At 37.7% G+C, this 27,247-nt stretch overlaps 1 protein-coding gene across 2 annotated transcripts; it reads right to left on the reverse strand.

The window, feature by feature from the left end:
• Positions 1-255: 255 nt before the first annotated feature.
• Positions 256-25,908, reverse strand: STAM2 (signal transducing adaptor molecule 2). Of its 2 annotated transcripts, none has more exons than XM_026647486.1 (12): positions 25,813-25,908; positions 25,443-25,538; positions 16,466-16,612; positions 14,616-14,685; positions 13,593-13,713; positions 12,029-12,123; positions 10,556-10,638; positions 9,056-9,143; positions 7,093-7,147; positions 6,150-6,303; positions 4,359-4,528; positions 256-4,138 (listed from the first exon to the last, which is right to left on the reverse strand). In XM_026647486.1, the coding sequence occupies exons 1-12, from the start codon at positions 25,861-25,863 to the stop codon at positions 3,922-3,924; spliced, it is 1,347 nt and encodes a 448-aa protein (XP_026503271.1). In that variant the 5' UTR covers positions 25,864-25,908; the 3' UTR covers positions 256-3,921. The 2 variants fall into 2 exon arrangements, with proteins under 2 accessions (XP_026503271.1, XP_026503270.1); XM_026647485.1 differs by having other exon boundaries at positions 13,593-13,782.
• Between the last annotated feature and the right edge of the window lie 1,339 nt (positions 25,909-27,247).

Below are 27,247 nucleotides of genomic sequence, written 5' to 3' on the forward strand. Positions count from 1 at the left end.
TGACCCCCAGTTTGAGAACCTCTGGCCTAGCAATATGCAATAAAACTGAATATAATATATAGTTAGGACTATAGTTATTCCTCACCCAAACATGGATCAACCACCATTATGTAGCGGTATTATGTGTCAAACGTACTATAGCTAGGTTATATATGTATGCAAAAAACCAATTGTGTGACTTGGCAGAGCTACATATTTCTCTAACTTTGAAACAGACAGAAAACTTTCCACTGTTGTTTGTTAAACAAATTTGTTTTATTCACAAAAGGCAATGCAAACATACTGTAGGCAAAAGGCCAGTTGGTTACTCCAATGGAACAAATCTATTAACACTCCAAATTCCCTGAAGACAGTATTTTCTATAGACTGCAATCCCCTTCTCCTTCCACCCAGTAATCTTTTACTTTAGATAAGCATTTAAACTCCTCAGTTTAAATCTAGACAAACAGAAGCAGCTGGAGCCTAACCTGCAAAATGAGTTCACAGATTGCATTCAATCACACTGCACTATGGAAGCAGCTCACCAGGCAGGGTGAAAGTTGTCAGAAGCTCCACTGACTTCAACGGTGCTATGAAAATTTACACTAGCCGAGGATCTGCCCCTTTTTATTTCTTCTTCTTCCCTTCATCTATTCAATCTCTGAAATTATTTTCATCTTTTTAGCAATCAGTTTCATGTATAATTTATCTACTGCAAGTGTAGAAAATATCCTAAAAGGAGATTCACTAAATTTATAGGTACCAATCCTGCTCATATTTAATATTGTGGTGTAGTTCTTCTTAGAAAAATGCATAGACGTAAGTACGGAAAAAGGCTCTTATAGGAAAAAGAGTTACAATAAGAGAATAGAGCTGCATTTATAGCCACCACCAGCTTTCTTCTCAAAATGACTACTGTTCATTGAGTTGTACTACTCCAAAAGACAGCAGCTACGGATATGAAAGTCCACTCATCAAAACGAAATGAACACAGAACATGTTTTAAGCTTTAACAATTACATTAATTACCAATTTTATTTTGGAATACTGGAATTTCTAAAAACAGATTTATTAAATAGACAAGGTGCTTGTCAATTCAAAGATATCTGAAATTTTAAAATTCTTTAAAACATTCTCTGCATGGTGATACTACAGATAAATGATGTCCTCACATATTGTTCAAGTGAAAAAGTGACATTTTTACACAAGTTTTTTTAGCAGGTAGCGAACAACTCAAAGTAGAATAAAGTTTATGCAGTCTGTTTTTGACACCCATGAAACAAAGTTAAATACAATAATAAAATTCTCATTTTAAAGTTGCAGAAACTTCTATTTTATATGAAAAAGCAGAAGTTATCTACTATTTACTCCTGATATAAGACAGCAGGTATAAACCTAATGTAGAAATCTGAAGTTAAACAGTTCCTTTGGCAGCATATTTAGCTACAATCAGACCTTAAAAATAAATATGATTAGGTATAGAAGAATGAAGAGAGAAAACTGATCCCATTAACACCAAAATCCTCTAAATACACAATTTTAATAACAATCAAATATTTTACACTATCTACAACTTTCAGAAATGCCTATGATTTGGATTACAAGAGATTATAGGATGCCAAATCCTGCAACATCAAGTGTCAGGGGTTTCTGTTTTGTTTTTAAGTGTGTATATATATATGTGTGTGTATAAAATCTCAGACACAAATGGGTATATACACTATTTATACTTCATATATTATAAAGAACAAAATTTAATCAAACACTTTAATCTAACTCAGAGCCAACTCTATTAATCCCAAATTAAGATATTGGGCAATATTTATAGTGTCTCAAAGACTTTGAATCCAATAAAAACTTTCCTTAAATTTCAATGACAAACATGAAAAACCTTCATAAATGTTAATGGGGTTTAATTTGATTAAATTATTTGGAACAAAATAAGTCCTTGAATACAAATTTTCAAATAGCAAGAATTTTACACAGCAGCTTTTGAAATGAATTTTCTTGGTTCTTCCCCCCACCAAAAGAACACAAGGAATACATTATCAAAATGCTTTAAAAAGGTGTCATATTAAAGCACTTTACATTTATACTGAACAGCTTCACCTGGAAGGATAATGCCAAATTAAAACACTGGAGAGGAAAAACTACAGCTCCAGTTACACAAACTTGAGTTTCAAATGACCAGATACTGAATACCTTATTGTTCCAACATGAAGCTACATCTGAACAAGATCATACTAAATAATGTATTTAGTAACAGTAAGACAAATGGAGGTGGCACTGAACAGATAGTGAGTTTTATTTTGGGAGAACACAAGGAAGATCTACCATGTAACAAGGTCTCATCTGGTAGAAAACAATGTACATCAAAACACTCATTTGTGGATATGCTTTCAGATTTCCATGCATTTAATCAAGGTATTTTGTTTATCAAAAACTTATATAAATCCATTATTATTCCCAGTCTAAATGTCAGCCATTCATAACAAAATTAAAAATATGAATAAATATAATCATATTAAGAAGCCAAGTAGGTAACCTGGAGGAGAGTGATGTGCAAATTTCCAGAAGTTAAAATAATAAAAGGAAAGAAATCCCATATTCTTGGAAGATTATCCAGCTCTTGTAGTTCATTTACTCTTTTATAAAAACCACCCATAAAAATTAAGTGTCAGGAAAAGTCTCCAGATCTTGTTTCTTTTCCACTGAATGCTACAGGTCCTCATGTATGAGGCGATTCCTTTTTTTAAAGGCCTGCTTGTTATTTTCAGTGTGTATCCATTCCTTATATCCAAAGAGTAAAACAGTCCCACTAACAAAGGACCTTTGCTTTGGATCCACAGTGGTATAAGTATACATTCTCAAATATATTCATTTAGACAAGTGAACAGTGACAGTGAGAAGAAAACCTAAAGACGAGAGCTTTCTGGTCCATAAAGGTAACTTGTGCTCCTGAAGCTCACCTCCACCATTTTCAGAGCAAACAAGGCAGACTCCCACAGGCCCCTGATAAACAGCACTCCTGAGCCTCTCTCTAACCAAAGGGAATGAGACAGCTCTCCCACATTTAAACAACAAAGACAGATTTCACAAATTGCCAGCTAAGTAACCTGCAACCTCAGAGCACCTGTTACTCTGCAGCATCCCCTACCCACAAGATGCTGGCAGTGCAACCCCTTCTGGAGAAGGAGCAAGAGAGGCTCCCTAGTAGCAACTCCCCCCCCCCCCCAATTCCTTGTAAGGGAAACAGAAGACCCCCTTGGAACACCAAATCAAGTCTGGCAACATTGCAAAAAAAAACTAGAATTTTCATATTGTTGTATTTACATGGTCCTCATTGCCATAATATCAAGGAATAGTCTCCCTCTCCATTCACACTTCCTGTATCATGCAATTGTTCTATTATGCAATGCATCCCATAAAGCAGAACTGCTTATGGTGCAACAAACAGAACTATAATTTGTCTAAATCATTGGGGTTTGTTGGAAGAAATACTACTGAAGTGAAAAGATTCTCTAAAACAATGGAATGGAAAAGACTACAAAAAGAACAGATAAAGCAACCTAACTAGATTTTAAAGCACCCTCTCAAGTTTCCAGAAAAAAAAGGAAAGATTCTCTTATTTGAGTTTAGAGTTGAGAATGATAATCCATGAGATTGAAAGTTTTAGCTGATGGAGGCTAGTTAAGTGGGGATTGAAATCATTTATGATTTTTTTTTAATATCATTAGCTCAAACTGTCTTTAGAACGATTCTGAACTGTCGAACTTGAAATACATTTAACTCTGAAATAATCGCTTAGCTTTATAATGCAGCAAATTGGATTGTTTATTTTAATCAAGGGAAAGTGTACTTGTATACCAACGACAGGCTATTTAAATCATGAGGATCACCAACATTTACGAATGCTTTTAGGAATATGAGCTTGGTTTATTTTCAAAGGAGAGGCTGTGGATGGTAATTTGTTTGTTGCTGCGGAACTGAATGAGGTGGAAGTGCCACAGGATAGCCTGCTCCTTGCGGCAAATTAGATGAAGAGTTCTGATAAGCTGACATATCCACAGACATTCCCATATGCTGGGTGTAAGTAGCTGACTGAAGGCCAGAGTTCTGGTTCATGTATCCGGAGTTTGCCACAGAATCTGGTCCAGGGCTGCAACAGAAAAAAATCATTTTAAAACAGTGATGGTTATGATTACCAAGTTCGTTTGCGTATCATACTATAAGCCATTTCAAAAGTGATTTGATTTTTCACATTTCTGAAGTAACAAAAATAGAACCAAAATTTTTAGTGACATTTAATATTCATTAAGAATTTACTCACCTCTAGACTTTTAATCAAATTTTATATTAAAGTCTTGCTGAAGTGTTACCTTAAATATGAAGCTTGAGCAGGCTGAGTTGCTCCTGAAGAATTTATAGTTTGAGGCAGGGACCTCAGTTGGCCCATCTGATCAGGTCCTAGACTGTAGCCTTGGGGAAGAGTGACTTGGTGCATACCCTGAACCATGTAGTTCCCACCATGTGGTTGTACAGAATATGGCTGTAAATGAAACAGAACACACACCATGCATCAACTATCTCAAAGAATGGAACTCTCCTCCCTTCCCCCATCTCCCTAGCATGTGGGTGGATGGGAATTTAACAGAAGATACACGGATACTGTGTACCAGAAACTTTGTTAGAGGAAGATCAGGTGATGTTCATTTGAAGACATTTCTGGCTGCAATAAGGTATGCAGCTCCCTCAGATGATAAACGCACTGCCTACATTCACACTGCCTCATTTTTCTAACTATTCCATCCTTAATTTGCACTGTTGCTATTTCAAATCACACTGTAGGCAAATGTTTTCAGCAGGAGGATGTGGTGGTGATTTTTAACCTGTACCTCCCTTGTATATACACTCTAAGAGACTTTGTAAGTTAGTATACAACAGGAAAAAAGTTAACCTTGCTATAAGAACCTTATATTAAGTCAAGAAATGCAGAAATTAACACTAAGGAGGCACAATTCACATTTGACAAAGGAGAAACAGAAGTTGAGAGACTGTTTATCAGGTTATTCATATTGGCAGGGTAAGCCAATGCAGTATACACACAAATCAAATACGAATATGAATATGAATATGAATATTGTACACATTGGTTTTGGATTTGGAATGAAGTATACATACATACATACATACATGGAAATACATAACTTTGTGCAATACAACTGTGCTTAGCACCATTTTGCTGTTTTTTCCACAGCAGGAAGCAGTATCTCAGAAGAGATCAGCAATATTAAAAACTCCAGCTGTCTCATATCCAGAATTTCTTTTCTCCCCCGAAATATAATGAATTTTTCATCATTTTCAAGAGTTCAAGGCATGGCATAATAGTTAAGTGCATCTTCTTTGATGTGGCAGTTGCTATGGTAACTATTCTTTTCACACTGAACAATTAACATTCATTTAAAACCCACCTAAAATATGCAGGCACATTCTACTTTTTCCTTTCTAAGTGTCTCCTTTAAATACTCCTTGCCTTTTCTCCATTTTTTGCTTTCATAAATGAACATATGTTGGGCAGATAAGAGTTCATTCTGAATCCAATATTGGAGTTATTTAAACCACTAATGCACAAAGTGCTTGTTACTTAAAAGGGGGGGGGGGGAAACAGATAGTGATAAACCCAAAGTGATACATCCAAAGCAGAATTACTATATCTGGAAAAAGTGCACTGTCCTAATGATGCATACCATATTAGAAAGTTCAATCATGTCCCTGAAAATAGATAGAAGAGTAACATTTTCTTTTGGGATTAGGGAAGGACATATGACTCAGTAAATCTATCCATCTGTGAAACACACGAGTGTAAAAAAAAAATTTTTGTTGAGTGACTGTCACTGAGAAAACTGGTTAACTAGGTTGTTAAACTTCAACAGTCAGAGTACAACATCCTTCTACTAACTGTACAGGAAAGATTAACAATTGCATTTTAGTGCTAGAAGATACCTATTTTGTTCTAGTACATTTTATTCTACAGGATTTAATGATTATGAGGAAACATCAAATTGTTTAGAAGCTAGCAATAAAGCCTGTTCTCCTTTATGCCTTGTTATCACCCTTTAAAAAGAAGATGCATATTAGGAAAGCCTCTGTTTTCTGAAAAGGGTACTGACCTGCACTGGAACACCAGCTGATGTGGGTGGATAATGTGCTGGAGGATGGACCTTTGAATAGGCTGAATACATAGGCGCTTCATTCATCAGTTTATTACAGAGTTCCAAGGCTTCTAGAACTTTCACATTCAATTCAGATAATTCTGAATGTTTCCTAATTAAAAAACAAACAATTTACTCAAAGCTCCTTCAGAGTTACTTATGCCTCTGGGTATTTTGCAACAGTTAAACTAAGAAGCTCTTTAAGCACAGTCTTAACTAAATAAGAAAAAAAATATATATTTTTAAAAAAAGACATTTATTTGTATTTTTAAGATGTCCAGCTCCATTCCCAGTTATCATACTGATGGAACTTGGGAAGGTAGGCAAGAGAAGAGGTTGGGGATCCTTCTTATAGTCAAATTGAAAAAGCAACTCGGTCAGTCTCTCTTTGCTATCTTCGCCTTTTACCCATTTATCATCAAGTCTCCTCAAAGGTCTAGGAGAAATCACTGCATTTGAGTATGTTCCCTTATCGATAACAGTAATCAGCAAATTGAAAATTAGGCTCAGATAATTTTAGATGTACTGCTACTGGTGTCAATGAAAAACTGCAACTGTACATTCCTCCCTATTTAGATTGGAAGCTCTTTAGGGCAGGAATTGTATCTTTTTACTTGTACAGTACCCAAAACACAACAGGGTCCGGATCTTGTTTGGGGCCTTTAAGGCCCTACTAAAATGAAAATCAAACTAAATATTAAAAAGTTAAAACAAATAAAGAGTGAGCTTGTCAATTTTCTATTCTATAAGATTTTCTATTTTAGGTAGGTGAAAAAGAGCACAGGTATAGTAAAATGTGGTAATCCCATGCCCAATCTAAAACCCTCACAAATAAAGATGAAGCCTATGTAACAGTGTTGTACTCCTTGTTTGAAAACACAAGAAAGAGATTATGGCTCACCTATCAATCTCCTCTAGTTTTTCATCTATCATAGGACCCATCTGTTGACAGATATCTGTGAATACAAAAGTGTTAATATATTGTACAATTAAAACTTTAAGCCTAGCCCTGGGTAAGAATATATTTTAGCTGAATACAGCCATATTAATAGAAAGAGTATAATATTTGTTTACTACCTAGTCTTTTTTTTTAAATTTGCTCTTAATTTTAAATATTGTAATTAAAGACAACCAATAATTTTCCAGTTATTCCAAAAGAGGAGGGGAATCAAGAATTAGTTTGCTATATAAACTAAAACTACTGCCTACAAACAGCATTGAAAGTTCTCCAAATTTCTCAAATAATCCTCTCAAAACTGCTTCATCTACATCTAATGAAAATCAATTACTTTAGAGCTACAGCACACCATAATACCACCAATGAAACTGCATATTGCATGAGCTATAGGAATTCATGCCGTGACACCAGAGATTTAAAAGTCACTAAATATATTGTCAAGAAAAGGATTACAATGTAAAATACACCTTTCATCTAATTTCTAAGTGTACCCGGTCCATTAAGGAAGGGATATTTAATAAGAGAGAAAATATGCCACTATATAAACCTATGGTATGCCCACACCTTAAATACTGCATGCAGTTTTGGTTGCTCCATCTCAAAAAAAAGATACATTAGAATTGGAAAAGGTACAGATACGGCCAATAAAAATGGAACAGCTTTCATATGAGGAGAAATTAAAAAGACGGGGGCAATTCAGAGTAGAAAAAAGACAACAAAAGGGGGATATGATAGAAATCTATAAAATCATGAATAGTGTGGAGAAAGTGAATAAGGAAGTGTTATTTACCCCTTCACAAAACACATGAACCAGGGGTCACCCAATGAAATGAATAGGCAGCAGATTTAAAACAAAAATAAGTACTTCTTCACACAATGCACAGTCAACTTGTGGAACTCGTTGCCAGGGGGATGCTGTAAAGGCCAAAAGTATAACTGTGTTCAAAAAGAATTAGGTAAGTTCACAGAGGATAGGTCCATTAGGGGCTATTAGCCGAGATGGGCAGGGATACAACCCCAGGCTCTGGGTGTCCCTAAACCTCTGACTGCCAGACGCTGGGATTGGATGACAGGGGATAAATCACTTGATAAATTCCTATTATGTTAATTCCCTCTGAAGCATCTGGTACCGGCCATTGTCAGAAGACAAGATACTGGGCTAGACAGACCATTGGTGTAACCCAGTATGGCCATTCTCATGTTTTTTTCACAGTGATATAGTATTTTAAAACATCTATCCGACTATAGTTCACCCAGTCTGAAGAAAGATTTAGTTGGGTTATATGCTCCCCCACCCTCTTAGCATAATTTCTCTAAGAACAGAAATGGCATCAATTTTTTCTTTCCTAGCACACACAAAAAAGATATTTTGATTAGTTTAGGGAATTTCTTTTTTTAATGTGTGCATGAACATGTTCATATGAGATACTCCAGGGGAAGCTCTTGACAGGCAGCGAACACATTTTCATATAGCATAACAGGATTTGAAAATAGCAAACACTATTACCAGTTTATTTACCCAGAGTCACTTGTTCCTCCGGGACAAATAGCTCCACCTCAAGCAGAGTTCTGACAGCACTCTGACAGCATGGGTCCTTCAAAGTGATGTTGTCAGTGCCCTAACTTTCAGAGGCTGAGCAAGTCACTTATGCAATATATAACAATAATTCTGTTTAAGTAACAATTGCAGATTTTGGTCCCAACCATATACTAGCCTAACACCTCCCAAGACCCAAGCCCAACATATCTATTGGAGCCTTCTATCAGTACAGACCAAGAGCACTTTTACATTTAAAACCCAGAGACCTATCAAGTAAAATGAGAGAAACAAAAACAAACTGTTTTTGTTATTGGCTGTAGAATGAGATACTAAAGTTATCATGTTTAGTAATACTCATAAGAATACCTTCTAAGTCTAGAAGATCTGGTGAATCAGGCTTTGCATCCGTAGGATCTATACTCTGAAGTACCTGCAGTGCTCTATCCATTTTATCCTGAATGACAGATACAAGATTTTTAAAATGTAGTTATTTCTAAAACATAGCACAGAGTTCTCTAGTTTTCGTTTCAAAATGGAAAAATGCTTTTTTTATAAAGAGATCTAAACAAGATTTTTCTCCACTGTCTATTTTCACCAGTCAGCACAGAAAGATGTTGTGATAGCAGAGAAGTCACCCTAGCACACCTCTTTCAGTCAGGTGTGGTGCTGCAGGTTGGCTCTACTTGAGCTTCCCTTCACTTGGGTTATAAGCAAGTCCAGACAGACCTTTTTACCAAAGAACATCCCCTTCCAAGAGTCTCATTTATTAATGACAGTCCGAAGCGTAAGGCAGACCTTACTCAGATGCACCTGGGGACATTCATCATCTTGGGCTCAGTCCAACTACTTTTTCCTTCAGGAGATACTTCTTTCCTGTGCCTGGAAACAGTCTCTTTTTGGAACCCCTCCCAGTTCCTTCTATAGATTACTCCTTTTAAGTCCTTCCTTAATGAGCTTCCCCCTTCTCTCAGCTCATTCCCAATTGGTTGGTGGGGAAGGGGAGCCTTGCCCTGCCCTCTTTGCAAGGCTCCTGGCCCTGGACTCTTAAAGGTACAATGACAGGATTTCCTCCCCAGCACCACTAAATCCTGGGACTGCTTTCTCTCTACCCATATCCCCCTTAGGTCCTTATATCTATTGCTTTCAAACCTTAAAGGGCCACTACTGCCCTTAAGTGGCAGACTACCCCATCACAGATGTAAGGACTAATATTTTCATAAAACTTGTATAAAACACTTAACACCACATTTTGTATCCATTGAAAGTGTCTGCTTCCAGAACAAGATATTAGAAGGTACTAGTGGACTCAAGAGTGTTTAAGGCTAGACTGCCAATGCTCAAAGAGTATTGGAGATCCAAGCAGCCACATGTCAACCTTTCACACATCCTCTATATCTGTCAAAAAATGCATGTGTTCTGGAATGCTATATTCAGTGCTCTCCCAAAAGAGTTATTTTAAGAAAAAGGAAATCTGCAATTCCTCCCTCATACACAGACTGGCTGAGTGAGCGCTCTACTACTGCATTAATGGAAAAAGTGACTAACAGAAGCATGTGGAAAAAATACAAGGAAGTCTAGTCACACATGAAACTATTGCATATCTTTGTAGTTTAGTATATATTAGTTTCCGATACTTGTTGATTACGTTCTCATTTATTTATCTATTTAGTCACTTCAATTATTAATGCCCTACACGACCTTTATAGGTACAGGTGTTCATCCTCCCGCACCCCCCATGGTTTTGTTGTGAACACTGAACTTTATTATTTATATGCTATTTTCACTTTGTGTATGTATTTCTATATATTTTGTTTCATTATATGCAATATAAAAACAATCAAAAAAGTTTCTAAAATGATTGCATACCTCATCTATATAAACAGGTTCAGGTTCTGCTTTCTTAACTTCTTCTGTAGTATCTTCAGTAACAGGAGCTTTATCCACAGTAGCTAAGAGAACATGAATGTCAGTTCCTCTTCTTCATCTTTGTTACTATACTATCCTAAAAATATACCCTCCTATTCTCAAAAAAACAAATATTCAACACTGCATAATTTAATCTGTTTCCTTAGACCCGAGTACAAATACACTCTTTGATGTCAAATCTTTAAAGTCAAAGAGAACTTAAAAAAAGCAAATGACTCCCAGAAAGTGATGCTCTTAGGTCTTCGAAGCAGGGAGAAAACATTGCATTACAGCAAAACAAATTCCAAGTTGATCAGTTTCTGAATGTGATAGGTTCTACTTGGAATTCAGTCCATTGTTCCTTGGACAAAGATCCAAAACTGTGAATCAGACTCCAGCAAGGGTACGTGTCTATTTGACCTCCACCAGTTTCTAAAACAACCCTATCATTCTCACACATTTTATATCATGGAATTTTAAGATGCCTGTGTAAATGTTTAGAATTACTTACAGAGACAAGGTGGGTGAGGTAATATCCTTTATTGGACCAACCTCTGTTGGTGAGAGAGACTTGTCTCTCTAATATCTTGGGACCAATATGGCTACAACACTGTATACATAGAGTTACTTCTGAAAGTACTGGTGTGAATCAAACTATCAATTTTTACCTTAAACTGAGTTAGGGTATGTCTATACTACCTGCCAGATCGGCGGGCAGCAATCGACCCAACAGGAGTCGATTTAGCGCGTCTAGTCTAGACGCGATAAATCGACCCCCGAGCACTCTCCCGTCGAGATTGCACTCTCCTAGACGCGATAAATCGACCCCCGAGCACTCTCCTGTACGAGAGGCGCAGGCAGAGTCCACGGAGGAGTGGCAGCAGTCGACTCACCGCAGTGAAGACACTGGTGAGTAGGTCTAAGTACGTCAACTTCAGTTATGTTATTCACGTAGCTGAAGTTGCATAACTTAGATCGATCCTCCCTCCCTCCCTCCCTGCAGTAAAGACCAGGCCTTAGACATGAGCATGAATATAACTCAGTGTTAAACTCATGTCTAATGGCACATAGAGTCCAAGCTATATTCCAGCAACAGTTTAGGTGGTAGGTTACTGGATTCAAATATAATTTGTTCTTCATGAAAGACTAGAGTACATGAAATAACATAACCAAACCAGCTTTCTGTAACAGGAAAGTACAGTGGTTTAACAAAAGGAGACAAAAACAGGTGAAAATCCTAGTTCCACTGAAGCCAGAGGCAAAATTCCCACTGACTTAAATTGGGTCAGGATTCCATCCCTGGATTCTCTTCCTGGTATACTGCGTGACCCTGGGCAAGTCACTGTACTGAGGGATTAAAGAGAAGCCAAGTTGAATATTTCACTTGCCCACCTTTTTAAAGCATCACGTGGTAGATTTTAATATGTAACTTACCTGTCTCAGGTTCTTCATTTAAGTTAGAGGATACAAAGTTAGATGGGAATAGACCTACTCCTCTCTGATTTTCACCTTTCCACCAATTGGCATCACTGAGGAATTAAAATGTTTAATTAGAAAACTTTAAACATTCATACCATTAAAAGCTAAATTTACAAATAGATTCTAAATAGCTGGAGGTTCTTATTCCATCATTCTATCTTTCAGTTATTAAGGAGGTATTAGAAACCATAAGTGCTATTAATATAATGTTAATCCTCAACCCTCTAACTCAGGCAAAACTTCATCAATATCAGTGATAACACTGCCCAAATAAAGGCTGTGCGCCCACTGGAGCAAATTGCTGAGTACCTTCTGCAAAGTGCACAGGAGTTGAGGGCTCAGAACAACTTGCAGGATCAGGCCTATAGGACCTACAATGTTCAGTGTTATTCTACTGTAGAGTACAATAGTGGAGGAAATTCAAGTCAAAAGATACTGTCAACTTAGGAATTACACTCTGCCTGAAATTCACCCACACACTGCAACTCAAAAATTAACGTTTATTTTCTTCAATTTTGTTCATTTGACAGCACTTTGTCTCAATACAGTCTGTTTCTCTGATTTATATGGGACTTTCACCCAGCAACAGAGGAGAGGAAAGGAAAAGCATTTTTACAGACAGGAAAACTGTAGTAGTAACACACCAAAGATCAGCAGGATCATTCAGGGGGAGATGTAGTGCTTGAAGCTTCTTTTAACTTGTCACAAATTTTGAGTTGACTGTGTCCCACTAACTTAACCTAAAAATTGTACAAATACTACACAAATTGGGAAAAACAAAGGCAGAGCTACAGTTTCTGCTCTAATGCCTACTAGCAGAAAAAGGAGGAACAGTAAGTCACTGTTTGCTAAATAAGGACAACGCTGGCAGAGAATTAACTTTTATTTTCCAGCTGAAGTCAGGGCAGTGGTGGTGGCAGCAACAACGATGAAGAGTAAAATTAAAAATTAAAGAAGTCTATGACTGTTCCGTTAAGACTACATCCATAATTAGTCTGTAAAGCACTTGGATGATTTAAAAGGACAACATAACTGTTAAATATTGTCAGTCATTTTGTACCTGAATAAATATGGAAACAGTCAGTAGCCAGGGCTTTCATCATTTCTAGATGGAGCTTGAATGTATTATATGCCATTACTGGATGTACAGAGTGCTTTATGTCAGGGTCAAAAGCAAAAATCCTTGCCTCTAAGTACTTATAGACTAAAGACACAAACAGTACAGATCTAAACTGAAGACAAATGAAATGTGGATGTTAATAAAGGGCTCTGTTGACTTCAACAGAAGATCCATGCACAGGCAAGCTAAAAGTAATTGAAAGAAAAATGAGAGATGCTTAGATATTATTAATTGGAAAGCTGTCCCAAGTGTAACGGATGGTGTAAAAGAAGGCAATATCAGGAGTCGTAGAAAGAAAAAGAAAACAGTCAGGACACTGAGCTCATAAAGAACCAATTTAAAGGTTCACAGCCAACATCATGTTTCAATAGTAAAATACACCATCTAAACACACTGTACCTGTCATCCAAAACGATGATAATTTCTCCACTTTTAAAGGTGAGCTCATTGTCCTCAACAGCTTCAAAGTCATACAGGGCTCGCACCTTCCTTAAGACCTTCTGGTTGTTCTGTTGAATTTCTGCAGATGGGTATAAGGATTTAGTTTCCGTTTGCTGCTGTTTCTGCTCTTGCAGAGATAATTCAATAGCTACGGTTTGGAAAATAAAAAAAGTAAGTCTGTATATTTTATTATTTATGTATGAATAATTTTAGTTTCTGAAACGAGAAAAGTGGAAGACCAATTTCATATAATAGATTTTACAAATGAAGTACACGATATAGATCGGTTTTTCAGATTAAAGGTATTTTGAATTCAAATTCCTTATTCTTAAACTTTTAACCTGTCTAAACTCCAATAAGTTTACTTAGCCCTGCAATTTGGAAGTACAAAAGAAACTAGCCACGAACAAGTTCTGAAATATATTATAAAAGCAAACATGTTAATTACAATAGGAATTTCAAGTTCACTATAAGACAGCTTTCATCTAAGACAGTGATGTTATTGATAGTACCAGAAATCCGTATACAAATTCTTTGCTGTGTCATGTGAGTAAGGATATCTGCACAACATGAGAGCATAAAGAATAAAAACATTTTAAAGCCTCCATCTTTCAGAGTAGACAGATGGGGAGGGGAGGAAGAGAGCGGATGGGGCAGAAGGGAAGAGGAGATCAAGAGCTCTATAAAGAGGAGGAACAGCTGCAGTACAAGCAGTCCCTCCAAGGCCCATGCCAGTGGACTGCATATGGGTAATACCTCTTATCCACCTCCTCCTCCAAAGCTTTTTTAAAAACAGCATATTATTGTCTCCTGGTCTCCCACACCGTTATCACTTTCCATTCTGCGGAACAGTTTTCTCTGGGTACAGTTTTCTTTTTTAGTGGAAAATTTATGCATGTTAACAAAATGTGTTTCAGAGCACAAGTATAGAACACTTATAAGTGTTACATTTCTAACCAAAGGCTGTGACTAATAATTTACCTTTAGCTATATCTTCATCTTCTTTGTTTTTGCTTGATGATGCACCATTCTTGGCAGCACTTGTGAGAGTCTGCAAATGAATTGGCAACAAGAATACAGCTATGTTTCAAGCAAAAAAGAAAGTTCTACAGTTCCTTTAAAGAAAAAAGAAATGTATATGTAACAGTATTACATACTTACCTCGCCATCATTTCACGCCATCGAGTGGAGATTCCCCACCCCCCCTTTTTTTAATTTACTCCCCACAGCTTCAGTTTTTGTTTGTTGTAGACACAAGGAAACCATTTATTACTATTATTTCTACCCCTCTCTGCAGGACAGTATGCCCTCGGCCTCTCATACTCCCCACTGTTGCAATGCAATTCCCTCTAAGCACAGCAACAGCAGAGGAAGTCAACTAAACAGCATCTAGGTTAGGACTTACAGAAAGGAGAAAGACCTTTTGTTGTGAGGACGAAGAGCCACCCTACGAGCGTGGGGTGTGAGGGAGAAAGGAAGTAAAACTGGTCATCTGTTACATTAAAGAGATTAACAGGAAAAAAGCAAGGAGCATATACAACAGCGTGGGATTTTCCTTGAAGCTTTCATAAACCCTAGCAGAGAAGGGGCCTTGAGGCCCAGCAACAGTACACTCAGTGTAAGGCCCTAGCAATGATACTGTTTCTCATGAGTCCTAACAAACATTTTTTGCAAGAACAAATGTTTCTGAACAATGAATCCTTCAATCTCACTTGTTTGTAGGGCAATGCATGAGGTAATGTAACTGAAAACATTCAGCCTGTCAAGACCCAAACATAAAATTTTATCCTCAAGAGAGACAATGAAGTGTAACTCGTTATCAGTAGTTCAGCAGTGCAAGCCTGGTCGAAGAACTCTCCATCCATGAATTCAAATCTTTGCTGTATCTGTCATTTACAGCATATGCTTTTACCTCCAATTCCAGACTCTTAGTTTTGTTTTGACAAGTCCCAGCTGGCTAGCAGACAAAAAGCACCTCTCTCAATGTTAAGTAGGGCAAGATTCAAAGTTCATGAAATTATTGTATGCAGCACACAATACTTTGTCTTTTTGTTTAGGGATTATTCTAGCCAAATTCTGGAATGTACCATACACCTACTATCCAGAGAACTAGCCATACTAGCTATAAGAGATACCAGGATAGAGGGGTAGCCCCATCACGCAGAGGAAGGGCAATTCCTGAAATGAATGGATGGTTGTGTGGTTAAGAAACAGGACAGGGACTTAGGAGATCTGTTTCCAGCTCTGCAACAGATTAAACGTATCTGGTAGATCACTTGAGCTCTCCGTGCCTCAGCTCCCCATCTGGACAACAGGGATAACAATACTCATCTCATGGGGCATCATGAGGATAAATAAGTTAACGTGTGAGGTGTTCAAATAGTCACCTTTGGTGCTACAGAAACTCCTAGAAAGTGCACTGTAGGGAGGACTCACAACAGGCAAGGCATTTAAATTCAAGCTACTGGACACCTCAGAAAAGTTTTGACTTAGTCTGGGATGGCCAGGCATCAGGTGCCACTACAGTCTCCACAGTGGCAGCATGCAGCACAACTTAGTCATCCGCTCATACATTCTGAAGGCAGGAAAGAAGTAAAAGAGCAAAATGAACAGATGTGTGCCTGGTTGTGGAAGGGAGAAGGTCACTCCTAAACTGGGACCCAAAGGCACCTCTGGTTTTATAACCTGCTCTTTAAACAGCAACAGAAAGATGTCATTTCAATAGATTATTGGTCTCTTACCCCCATATTCATAACACAAGCATATCATTAGAAATCTAATATAAAAAAGTCTTTTGGCATGTGTCAGATCAGAATTATATCTGTCATTACCTGAGATCCAGCTGTAGGAAAAGTTACTCCCTCTTCTTTAAGAGATTTAATAGTTGCAGATATTAAGCTAAATTGAGGGTCCTTTTGAAATTCTTCTGACCACTCCATCATTAAAGCTTTTAGCTTTTCACATACTTTAGGATGAGCCTATAAGACAAAGTTAAATAACTGTGTAGAGAGGGATGTTTATAGACATAAAAAGAGCAGAAATCACTGTATGCCAATAATTCAAAACCCTGTAACGTAAAAGGAGATTCAATAACTTTATGTGAGTGTTTATGATGATTGTATATGATGTTGCCATGTCTTAAATAGTGCATTATATCTTACAAAAAAGAGTATTATACATATAGGTCTAGTGCCTGGAAGTGCAGCATGGACCTTTTCTACCACCAATGGATTCTGGTATCACAACCAGCATATCTAGCTCCTGGAGGATCAATATAGGATGATATCTCCAGTAGCACAGAGCCAGCACAGCAGCTCCAACACCAGGGGTTCTCAAACTGGGGGTCGGGACCCCTGAGGGGGGGGTCGCAAGGCTTTTACATGGGGGGGTTGCGAGCTGTCAACCTCCACTCCAAACCCTGCTTTGCCTCCAGCATTTATAATAGTGTTAAACATATTTAAAAGTGTTTTTAATTTATAAGGGGGGGGGTCGCACTCAGAGGCTTGCTATGTGAAAGGGGTCACCAGTAAAAAAGTTTGAGAGCCACTGTCCTATACCATATTCCCTCTAATGCAAGGTAGGGGGCATCGCCGTGTCCCCCAATAGTCTACTGAAATGTGGCTACTGTTTTTGTCTCATGTTTGTTATACAACAAATCTCAAAAGCTCTAAATTTTTCACAAAACGATATTCTCCAGCCAGCCGTACTCACTATATAATGTGCTATAAGCCTGTGACTTTTTATACAAACATTAAACATACACCAGGCATAAGACATAAGGTAAGAGAACACACTGAAAACCCTAACTAAACTCCTATACAAAATCTGAGAAAAACATAAGGAGGTGAGATCTTTAGAACCGGTGTTGTTCAGAGACAAATGCAAAATTTAAGGTGGCAAAAATTCACCTTTGCACTTTTAGAACCACTAAAATAGAACAGATACAATCCAGATAAATAATCCTCAGGACAAAGAAGAAATAGAACACCACAAACTGCAACCCCCAAAAACAGCATGTATAAATGTAAGTCTACAATACAAAACCTGTAGTACTTAAAGATAAGAGCACAGCAACTTTCTAAATCATTGCATGTCTCAGGGTATGTCTACACAGCACTTAAAAATTCCCAGCTGTCCATTGCCAGCTGGATCAGGATCGTGGGGCTCAGGCTAAGGGTATGTCTATACAGCAATGCAAGCCCAGACTCCGTGCGCTGTCCCTGGGGCTGCATGTGCAGAGGTGCCCAGGCAGAGTACACTGTGAGGGCAGCCCCAAAATTTTCCTGCAACCTCCTGTGGATCCCTTATCCCTGCCTCCCAGGGTGCAGCAGGAGCAGGGATCCCTGGGGGGTGCTGAAGCACACTGCACAAAAGCCCTGGGCATAAATTTGACTGCCCCACAGCCAGGCCGCGGAGGGTGGGGGGGGGTGGGGGAGAGAGGCATATGTTTTTCCTCCAAAACCTACATTTTATGTCAAACAAACAAAAAGACAAAAAAACAACCAAACAAAAACACCTTCATTGAATGTCCCATTTTTAAAAGAATTGCAAAGTTTCATTTTAATAGTGTGACAGCCCTGGAGACTGATGTCCTAATTATCCTCAGAACAGGTGCACATGGGCATTTTCCTGCCACTGTGACTCAGCCTAGAGGTGGAGAGCCCAATTCTCAGATTAGATGGTAGTTCACTATAAAGCCTTCTCAAACTGCAGTCATTCTACTGAGACACCCACCAAAAGAGCTAATGTACTCATGTGCTCCTTATGGGCACCTGAGTCCCACCAATAGCACCATTACAGTTAGGAAACAGTGTGTGCAGTAGTTTTCCCACAGTGCAACACATTTGTAGGGCTAGAGTGTTGGCACCGGGGGAGAGGGACGGGCGCTAGACACTCTGGGATAGGGTTACTTTGACTCAGGTTTGTGCACTGCAGTGTGGACACCAGAACCCTAGGTTCAAGCACGGGTCAGAAAATCCTTGACCTACGGTTAAAAATGCAGTGTGAGGCTCAAGCCCAGGGTTCCCAACACAGGTTCGCTGACTCGAGTTCCACTACCCTAGGCTTATATTGTTGTGTAGACATACCCTAACGGGCTCTTTAATTGCTGTGCAGAAATTCGGGCTCTAAGACCCTGTGAAGTGAGAGGGTCCAGAGCTCAGGCAGCCCGAGCCCAACTATCTACACTTCACTTAACAGACCCTTAGCCCCAGTCAGCTGGCATAGACCAGCCACGGGTGTAATTGCCATGTAGACATACCCTCAAAGACCTCAGATTAGTTAGTGGAATTTGCTTTAATCTTGAAAAAATTATTCATTTTATCTAACAGTGTTCCAATGGCTCTGTTCTTAAAGGATCTTCATATGATAAGGGGACGAGTTCTAAAGCCCTTCAGCCTCTCTCACAAGACAGCCAAGATCCTCAGATGCTGTAAGTCAGCATAGTTCCATTAACCTTAATGAAGCTATGCCAATTTACACCAGCCAAGAACCTGGACCTGAGTTTGCAACCCACATCCAAAAAGCAAGTCATCACTAGATAGTATTTCTCTCCTATAACACTACTAAAGAGAATCCTCCAGAATACACTATAAATATAATTTAATGACAATGTTATCACAAGATTAACAGAAACTTAGTCCTAATCCTCAAACATTTATCTGCTATAATGAAGTCACTTGTTACTCCAGAGAAACCTCTTTAAGATGTTCAGTAATCAGCACGAGGATATTTCCAGTGAAAAGCAGCCCTGGGATAGTTTTCTTAAGGAAGAAAGGAAGACGACTACCATTTGCCAGGAAAAGGTGCAAGTCTTCTGATGCTCTTTTTCATTCTTACGGCCTTTTCTTATGAAGGGATGAAGAGACAGTGGGGGAGAATGGGGACTTTCTCAATCACCTGGTGATCAACATTCCTAGGTAGACCCAGTTCTTCAACAGAATTAGAGGGATCATTTCTCAACTACAAGTGCTGTCTTAACAGACTATGAAGGACAGATCATCTCGGCAACAAGGGGATGGGTTGGGGAAGAGGACAATGCAGACTTCGATACTTATTACTCCTTTTGTTCCTTCCTAAAGTGTAAACCATAGGAAATTTTGTCAGAAGGAAGAAACAGCAGAGGTCATTCTAATATGATATGGAAGACCAGTTTGCACTAAACATTCAGATGATGGATAATGATGGAATCTGATAGATTAACTTCAAACCACCATCTCTCCAAAGCATCCTGAGGAGCAAGAAATGAAAATGAAATCCAAAAATAAATGAAAAAGATCAAAGGGTTGGTGATCATGGGCTGAAGACCTCCCATTCCATAATTCACATAAAACTTTTCTCTTTTATGCCTCATAACCAATACCTCTTCCTGAATAAGGGCAGCAAATATAGGAATTGCCAAACTGGATCCATCTAATCCAGTATTCTGTCTCCAGCAGTGCCCAGTACAACATGTTTCAGATTAACGGGGGGGGGGGGGGGGCGCAGAGGAAGGAAAGGGGGTGAGCAGATGTGAGATAATCTGCCCTCCTGCTCCTCTAATCCCCAACTGAGATCGGCTTAAATTCTGAAGCATAAAGTTTAACATCCCTTTCAACAAATTGTTAGCACTAAATACTCTGGATATTCTTGTTACCCATATAAATTTTCAAACTCTTTTTCAGTTTTGCTAAATTTTTGGCCTCGCTGCAATAACCTGTGGCATAGTTTCAGTCTAATCATGCTTTGTGTCAAAGTAATTTAATTGACTGTCCCTTTGTTCTCATGTTGAGAGACAGCATGAACAGAATTCCCAACCTCCCTTCTCTATGCCATTCATCATTTTATATACCTATGTCCTTATTTGTCTCCTTTCTAAAAAGAACAATCCCAATCTCTTTTCATAGTAGAGTTTTCCCATGTTTCTAGTCATTTTCAATGATGTTCTCTCAGCCCTCTCCTCCAAATTATGAACTATCAAAGACTTCTACCAAATTAATGAGACACTATTTCCCTTTGCAGGAACCATGCTGATTAGGTTGTATGATATCATGATCTTCCAGGTGTTTTATTATTCTATTTTTAATGGTCATGTCAACCACTTTACCAGGTACAGATATACGGCACTCTGGTATTTAATATCTCAGATCACCCACAGAGCCTTTTTTAAATAGAGGTAAAACATTTGCTATCCTCCAATCCTCTGTTTCAGTTGCTTTTTTTAAAAATAAGATTGCATACTTTTGTTAGCAGCTCAGTCACTTCATTCTTGGGCTTCTTCAGAACTCATGGAGGTACCATCTGGGCCCTGTTACTTATTGCTTTTTAAATTATCAATTTGTTCCAGTATCTCTTCTAATGCCTCAATTTCTGATAATCCCTCACATTTTAAAAAATACTAAACAGATCTGGAGTTTGGAAACTTTCCAACAGTCTACGTGGTGAAGACTAAGTCATTTAGCTTCTCAGCAAAATCCTTAGCTTTCTTAATTACTCCTTTTAACACCTGGTGATCCACTTGACCCACCAATTATTTCACCAGGCTTCGTGATTCTGACATACTAGAATTTCTTGCAGGGTGAATAAAAATCGGATTTTTTTTTATTAAAAACGGTTTTATTTAAATCGGATTTTTTTTATAAAATGCTTTTTGAGGAAAAAACCTATCTAAAGATAGTTTTAATTAAGATACATTATAGCTCAAAGATATCTCATCATGGAATAGGGATTATAAATTCTAATTCTATAGTACGAGACAATTCATGTAATGTAATGAAAAGTTTTGTAAATGAGTTCCAATAGTTCATGGATTAGGGACCCAATCTTATGAGGTTCCAGGGGCTTCGGTATAGATTATTTAGGTTAAACTTTCTATCTACCCAATTGGACTCAGTGCTCAATCTAGAAGATACCATCAGAGATGCTTAGTTTTGCAGTTCTCAAACTGTGGATTTGTGTCTCCAGAGATAACATGCTTGTTAACAGCAAAAATGTTTTTAAATAAATAAATATATAACGGTGAGAAATAACAGACCTCAACCCTATTGTCCCTCTGCAAATTTGTGTACACAGAGTCAATCCCTTACCTCTCTCTAAAAGTGCAAAGTTTCAAAAAGTCCAATGAATAAAAGATCGTTGGGGGCAGATTAGATCTGGACAAGGCAAAGAAGTCTGGAGATAAATGTGAGAAGGGAGGGACAGGCAGTAGAAACAAAAGTGAAACTGTTTGACTAGCATATTCCAGAAGTCTTGAGGTCTTTCTGAGTGTAGCCTTCATTGATCTGAGTTCTCTCACTAGAAGGGAAAAACCTATAATAGCAGCAGGCCGTAAAAAGACCCAGTTTGGGAATATTTTAATGAAGTTCCTCTACCTGTGGGTAAGACAGACATGTGTGCAAAATGCAAACAGTGCAACAAAGAAATGCAAGGCCTGGTTGCCCGAATGAAACAACATCATGAGAAGTGTTCCTTCTCAGGAGGAAGCTGCCTTGAAGATGATGAAAGGAACATGTAGGATCTTCAGGTTGGTGAACTTTTTTATTTCATACTTCTTTCTTAAGGACTGCCTGTCTTCCTTCTGAACTATTCTTGAATTCTCATGTTTGAGCAAAAAATATAGTTGTTACTCTATGGTACCATCATTTTAGATGCAGTTGTGATAAAAAATAAATAGCTGAAATAGGCAGATCTTCCTTTTACAATTTCACCTTTAAAGTAGTACTGAGTGTCAGTGAATGCAATGAGTAATACTAAATGAGCAGTTTGGTAATAATAATTAAATAACTGCATTGACTTATTTTGTTTAGGAGAATCCATCCTCAACATACAGGATTCTGAAGACTATCCACCTTCAAGATTACTATCATTTTTTATAGTTTCAGAGTTATCTGCCAATGATAGTGTTTCAGTCACATCATGTATGTCACATAGCCACAGTATATCACCTGTAGCAAAAAGAAAAAAAAAAAATCATCTCCATCATCCAGAAACAACCACAGATAAGTATCAGAGGGGTAGCCGTGTTAGTCTGAATCTGTAAAAAGCAACAGAGACTCCCAATACTTCTGTTAGTCTTAAAGGTGCCACAGGACCCTCTGTTGCTAACCACAGATAAGTTTGTGATAAGAACCAGCAGATTACGAAAAGAGGTAATTGATGAAAAAATTGCCCAGTTTGTTTATGCAACAAACTTTCCTTTCCGTTTGAAAACCCACACTTCATTAACATAGTTCAGTCATTAAGACAGTCCACCCAACAGAGCAGATGTCGCAGGCAAATTGCTGGATAAAGCGTATGAATTGTTAACCTGAGTCTTGATGGGTGGAGCAATGTCCACAATGATCCTGTTTATGTGCTTGTGTGAAAACGGAAGGGAATGTCTTCCTTACCGAAACAACTGATACATCAGGAAATACACACTCGGCAGAATACTTACAAGAAGTAGCAGTAAAAGTTATAACAAACTGTGAAAAAATTCAAATGTCTAGTATGCAGCTTCGTCACAGACAATGCTGCAAATGTATCCAAGACGAGAAGAAATTATTTAGAAGAGAGTACCAACCTAATAACATACAGTTGCAGTGCTCATTTGATGCACCTCCTAGCAAAAGACTTCAGTGTTCCAGAAATAAAGGCTAATGATGTTGAAATTGCAAAATACTTCTGTAACAAGCACTTTGCAGCAGCTGCTCTGAAAAAAGTGGGAGGAACCAAGCTAACTCTCCCACAAGACGTGCGATGGAACTCAGTAGTAGACTGTTTTGAGCACTATATCAAGAACTGGCCTAATGTGATGACAGTTTGTGAACGAAATCGTGAAAATATAGATGGCACGGTCACAGCCAAAGTTCTCAGCATTGGGCTTAAGAGAAATGTTGAACACATGCTGAGTACCCTGAAGCCTATTTCTGTAGCCTTGAACAAAATGCAGGGAAACAGCTTTATTGCTGACGCTGTTACAATTTGGAAGGAACGGAGTGAGATCTTAAAAAGAGAAATATGCAATGAAAAGTTAAATTACAAGCATTAAAAAAACGAATGGGACAAACACCATCTCCAGCTCATTTTCTTGCATATATTCTCAATACTCAGTACCAGGGTCAAACCTTAATGGCTGAAGAAGGGGAGTTGGCTATGACATAGACATCCAGCAATCATCCCTCCATAATGCCAACTATAATAAACTTCAGAGCTAAGGGTGAACCATTCAAGAAATATATGTTTGCTGATGTTTTAAAGAAAGTCACACCAGTGAACTGGTGGAAGTCACTTAAGCACTTGGATTCAGAGACTGTTGAAGTGATAATCTCACTTTTAACAGCAGTAGCGTCTTCTGATGGTGTAGAAAGAATATTTTCTTCCTTTGGACTAATTCATTCCAAATTGAGAAAATCGATTGGGACCTGAAAAAGCAGGAAAGCTTGTTTTCCTTTTCCAGATTATGAACAGGAAAATGAAGGTGAAGACAACTGAGTTAGCTGCAGAAGCCAATATTTTAAGATTGGCTGACATACTCAATTTAATATTTTTTTAAATGTCATTTAACTATTTTAGTTAACAATTAACAAAAACAAACCTGATTTTAAAAAACTTGAATGTTTAACTAAATTCAAAAATTCATATGCTTGTTTTATTAAAATATTGTATGTTTGCTGTTGAAGAAAAAAATCCAGAATACATAACGTTGTTGTTTTAGTTAAATAAAACAATTTAAATGTCTGTCTGCTGATGTTCTCCTCCTAATACAGCATGGCAAGAAAATCCTCCAATATTAATGATTAACCTGTTGAATCGGAGATATTGATGAAGTCATTGGGAGGTGAATTATCTGCTTCAATTACCTTTGGTAAATGAAATAACTAAACAATCATTCATTTTCTGATATAGCTGTAAAACTAATCTGAAAAGTTTTCAAAATAAATCACTTTAAAAATGTATAGTATGTACCTTCTAAAAATGAAACCTACATCTATCTTTGAGTTGTGAAGAATATGTATTAAGGTTATAACAACCAACAAGAATGCACTTTTATGTAGAAATCCATGATTAAATCAAATCTTCCTGACAAGTGATTTAAATCATGACTGAAAACAATTTGATTTAAATCAAATCCACCCTGATTTCTTGTTTTTAAATATTTACCTATTTGCTCTTTGAAATCCATTTTTAGCCCTTACAGCTTCTCTCTTACCTACTGCCATCTAGAATTTGAGCTTGTGCTGAATGGCATTACGGGAGTTATATTCTTCAAAATATGGAAATCTGTTGGACTTGAATAGTCTCTTGAACCTTGCCATATTGGCTTACATCTTCCTTTCCTGTTTCTTTTTTTGTTAGCATTGTGTGTGCCTTTTGAGATGGAGAAAATCTAATGAAGGCTTTCTACTTCTCAAAGTAAGCTTAAACATTTACTATTGTTGACCTAAACATTTTTAGGTTAGTGTTTTTCCTTATGAATTTATTCCCACTCAAGCAAAAGATAGTTTCTTCAAGTAGGGGAGACCTCAACATTACCAAGTTTAGCAAGATTCCATAAATTTTTGTTAAGATTCCCATAGTAACTAGCTGCAAATGATTTAAGTCATAACCTTTGATATCGGCAAGTCACTTCCTTAGCATTTCCCCCCCACAAATGAAAGCATTCACAGATTTCAGTGATAAGTAAGAGGTCAGTCAGTTGAATTTTCAAATGCATCAGAATTGGAAAATGTTATTTATAGCATATAAACTAGGCTTTATCACAAACGTACTGAGAGCGCAAAGCAAAACCATATCAAGAATTTCATCCATTCTTATTATATTAAGTATATTTAGTAAGTTATAACACATTACCTTATTTATTATACCACGTACTTCACTTGCAAAATCACGGGAACATATTTCTAAGTGAAAAATCTTTCCACAGTTTGACACACAGGCTCCTAGCAGCTGACAACAGAAATAAAATTGCAAAAAAGTTGAAGACAGCAATGGCAGTGATTTGTCCAAAACACGAGTGTTTGTTGTTTAAAAAAAAAAAAAAAAAAAAAAAAAAAGTGAGTAATAAGGGCTAAATTCCACCTTTAAATAAGCATGCCAACTCCCAACAACTTGATCTGGAATTAAATACGTGTATTCATGGACAGAGTTTGGCAATAATGGTTGCTTGAGTACATAAAGATATAGACGTTAAGTTCCGCAAAATAATGTATAGTCTACTTACCGTTAGTGCTTGCAAAGCAACATGTGGAACCTTATGATTTACTCTTTTCATTGTGGCTTTAAGGCAATCTTTTGCTCTAGAAGAGAATTAAGAAAATATCAGTGATATTATAGTATAGTTTAGTCACTGTGAATTGTAAATTAAATTGCAATTCACCACGTAGTTAGCATCCAGGGAAGTTAAGTCAGCCAATGAAACGTACGATACAAGTTTTAAAAGCTAGCAATTTAGCCAACTCAAAACTCAAGTTTTCCGTAACAGTGCAAGCTTGGGAATTACCACCAATGGTTGGAGAGACAACCACTTGAAGGAGATGGACCTGAAGTAGACAACAAGGAAGAAGATCCTCTACACTAAGAAGCAATTGCCATGTTTTAAAAAGTACATTTTGTCTAGATATCAAGGTGGATAAAAACAATGGTTTTTTAAAATTTAAATCTTATTTACATGTTGTTAGCTCTTTATACCTATTTTAGAGTCAACTTGCTGAAGCAGCTGTTTTGTACTTTTTTTTTTTTAATTTCTTAAATGTTGGAAAGTTTTTAGATTTTATAGATTTTTTTTTCAACTAAGAAGTTTCACAGTTAAAATGCTCATCTATCCTGAAAAAGTAAGTCCAAACTTCATTAACATTCTTACAGTGAAAACACCACAAATACAAAATTTATAAGCAAGCAGCCCATGATATATTTGCAAACGAACAACTCCTTTGATATACTGAATTTCAACAGAAACATTTCAACTTTCTGAACCTATCAGGCTATATTCCTCAATCAGGTTTGCAGTTTGAAATCAGTGGGGTGAGAAGCCTCACTTTAATCTATTTTTGAAAAACTGGGCCTGTGGTAGATAGAGACCACAATAACTTTGTTAGTGAATGGAAAGTCTAAACAACTTTTCATTATCAACACTGAAGCAGTTTTGTTTTAAAATGACAAATATTTTATACCACTGAATGAGAAGAGTTAAAATACAACTATAGCCCCAAGGTTGCATACACTTAGGCTCATGCTTGACTTTAAGCATATGTCATCTGTTAAAGTTATTTTTAAGAGTAATTCAATAAAGCGCATACCTGTTTAAGTGTTTACTGTATCAGGGCCTTGATGTTCAATATTTTGTTTTTTCTCTATAGCAGTTTTGTAAACTACAAATAAGATAGGGTTACCATATTTGCACAATCAAAAGAGAGGACACGGGGAGAGGAGCCCCGCTCCAGCCCTGCCCCGCCCCATCCACTCCCTCCCACTTCCCACCCCCTGACTGCCCTCCTCAGAACCCCCAACACCCCACCCCGCTCCTTGTCCCTTGACTGCCCCCTCCTAGGACCCCACCTCCTACATAAGCCTCCCTGCTTCTTGTCCCCTGACTGCCCCCTCCTGAGAACCCCCCACCCTAACTGCCCCCCTAGGACTCTACCTGTCCCCTGACTGCC

This window comes from Terrapene carolina, unplaced genomic scaffold (genome assembly GCF_002925995.2).
Source record: "Terrapene carolina triunguis isolate 2854851 unplaced genomic scaffold, T_m_triunguis-2.0 Scaffold62, whole genome shotgun sequence".
Lineage (NCBI taxonomy): Eukaryota > Metazoa > Chordata > Testudines > Emydidae > Terrapene > Terrapene triunguis.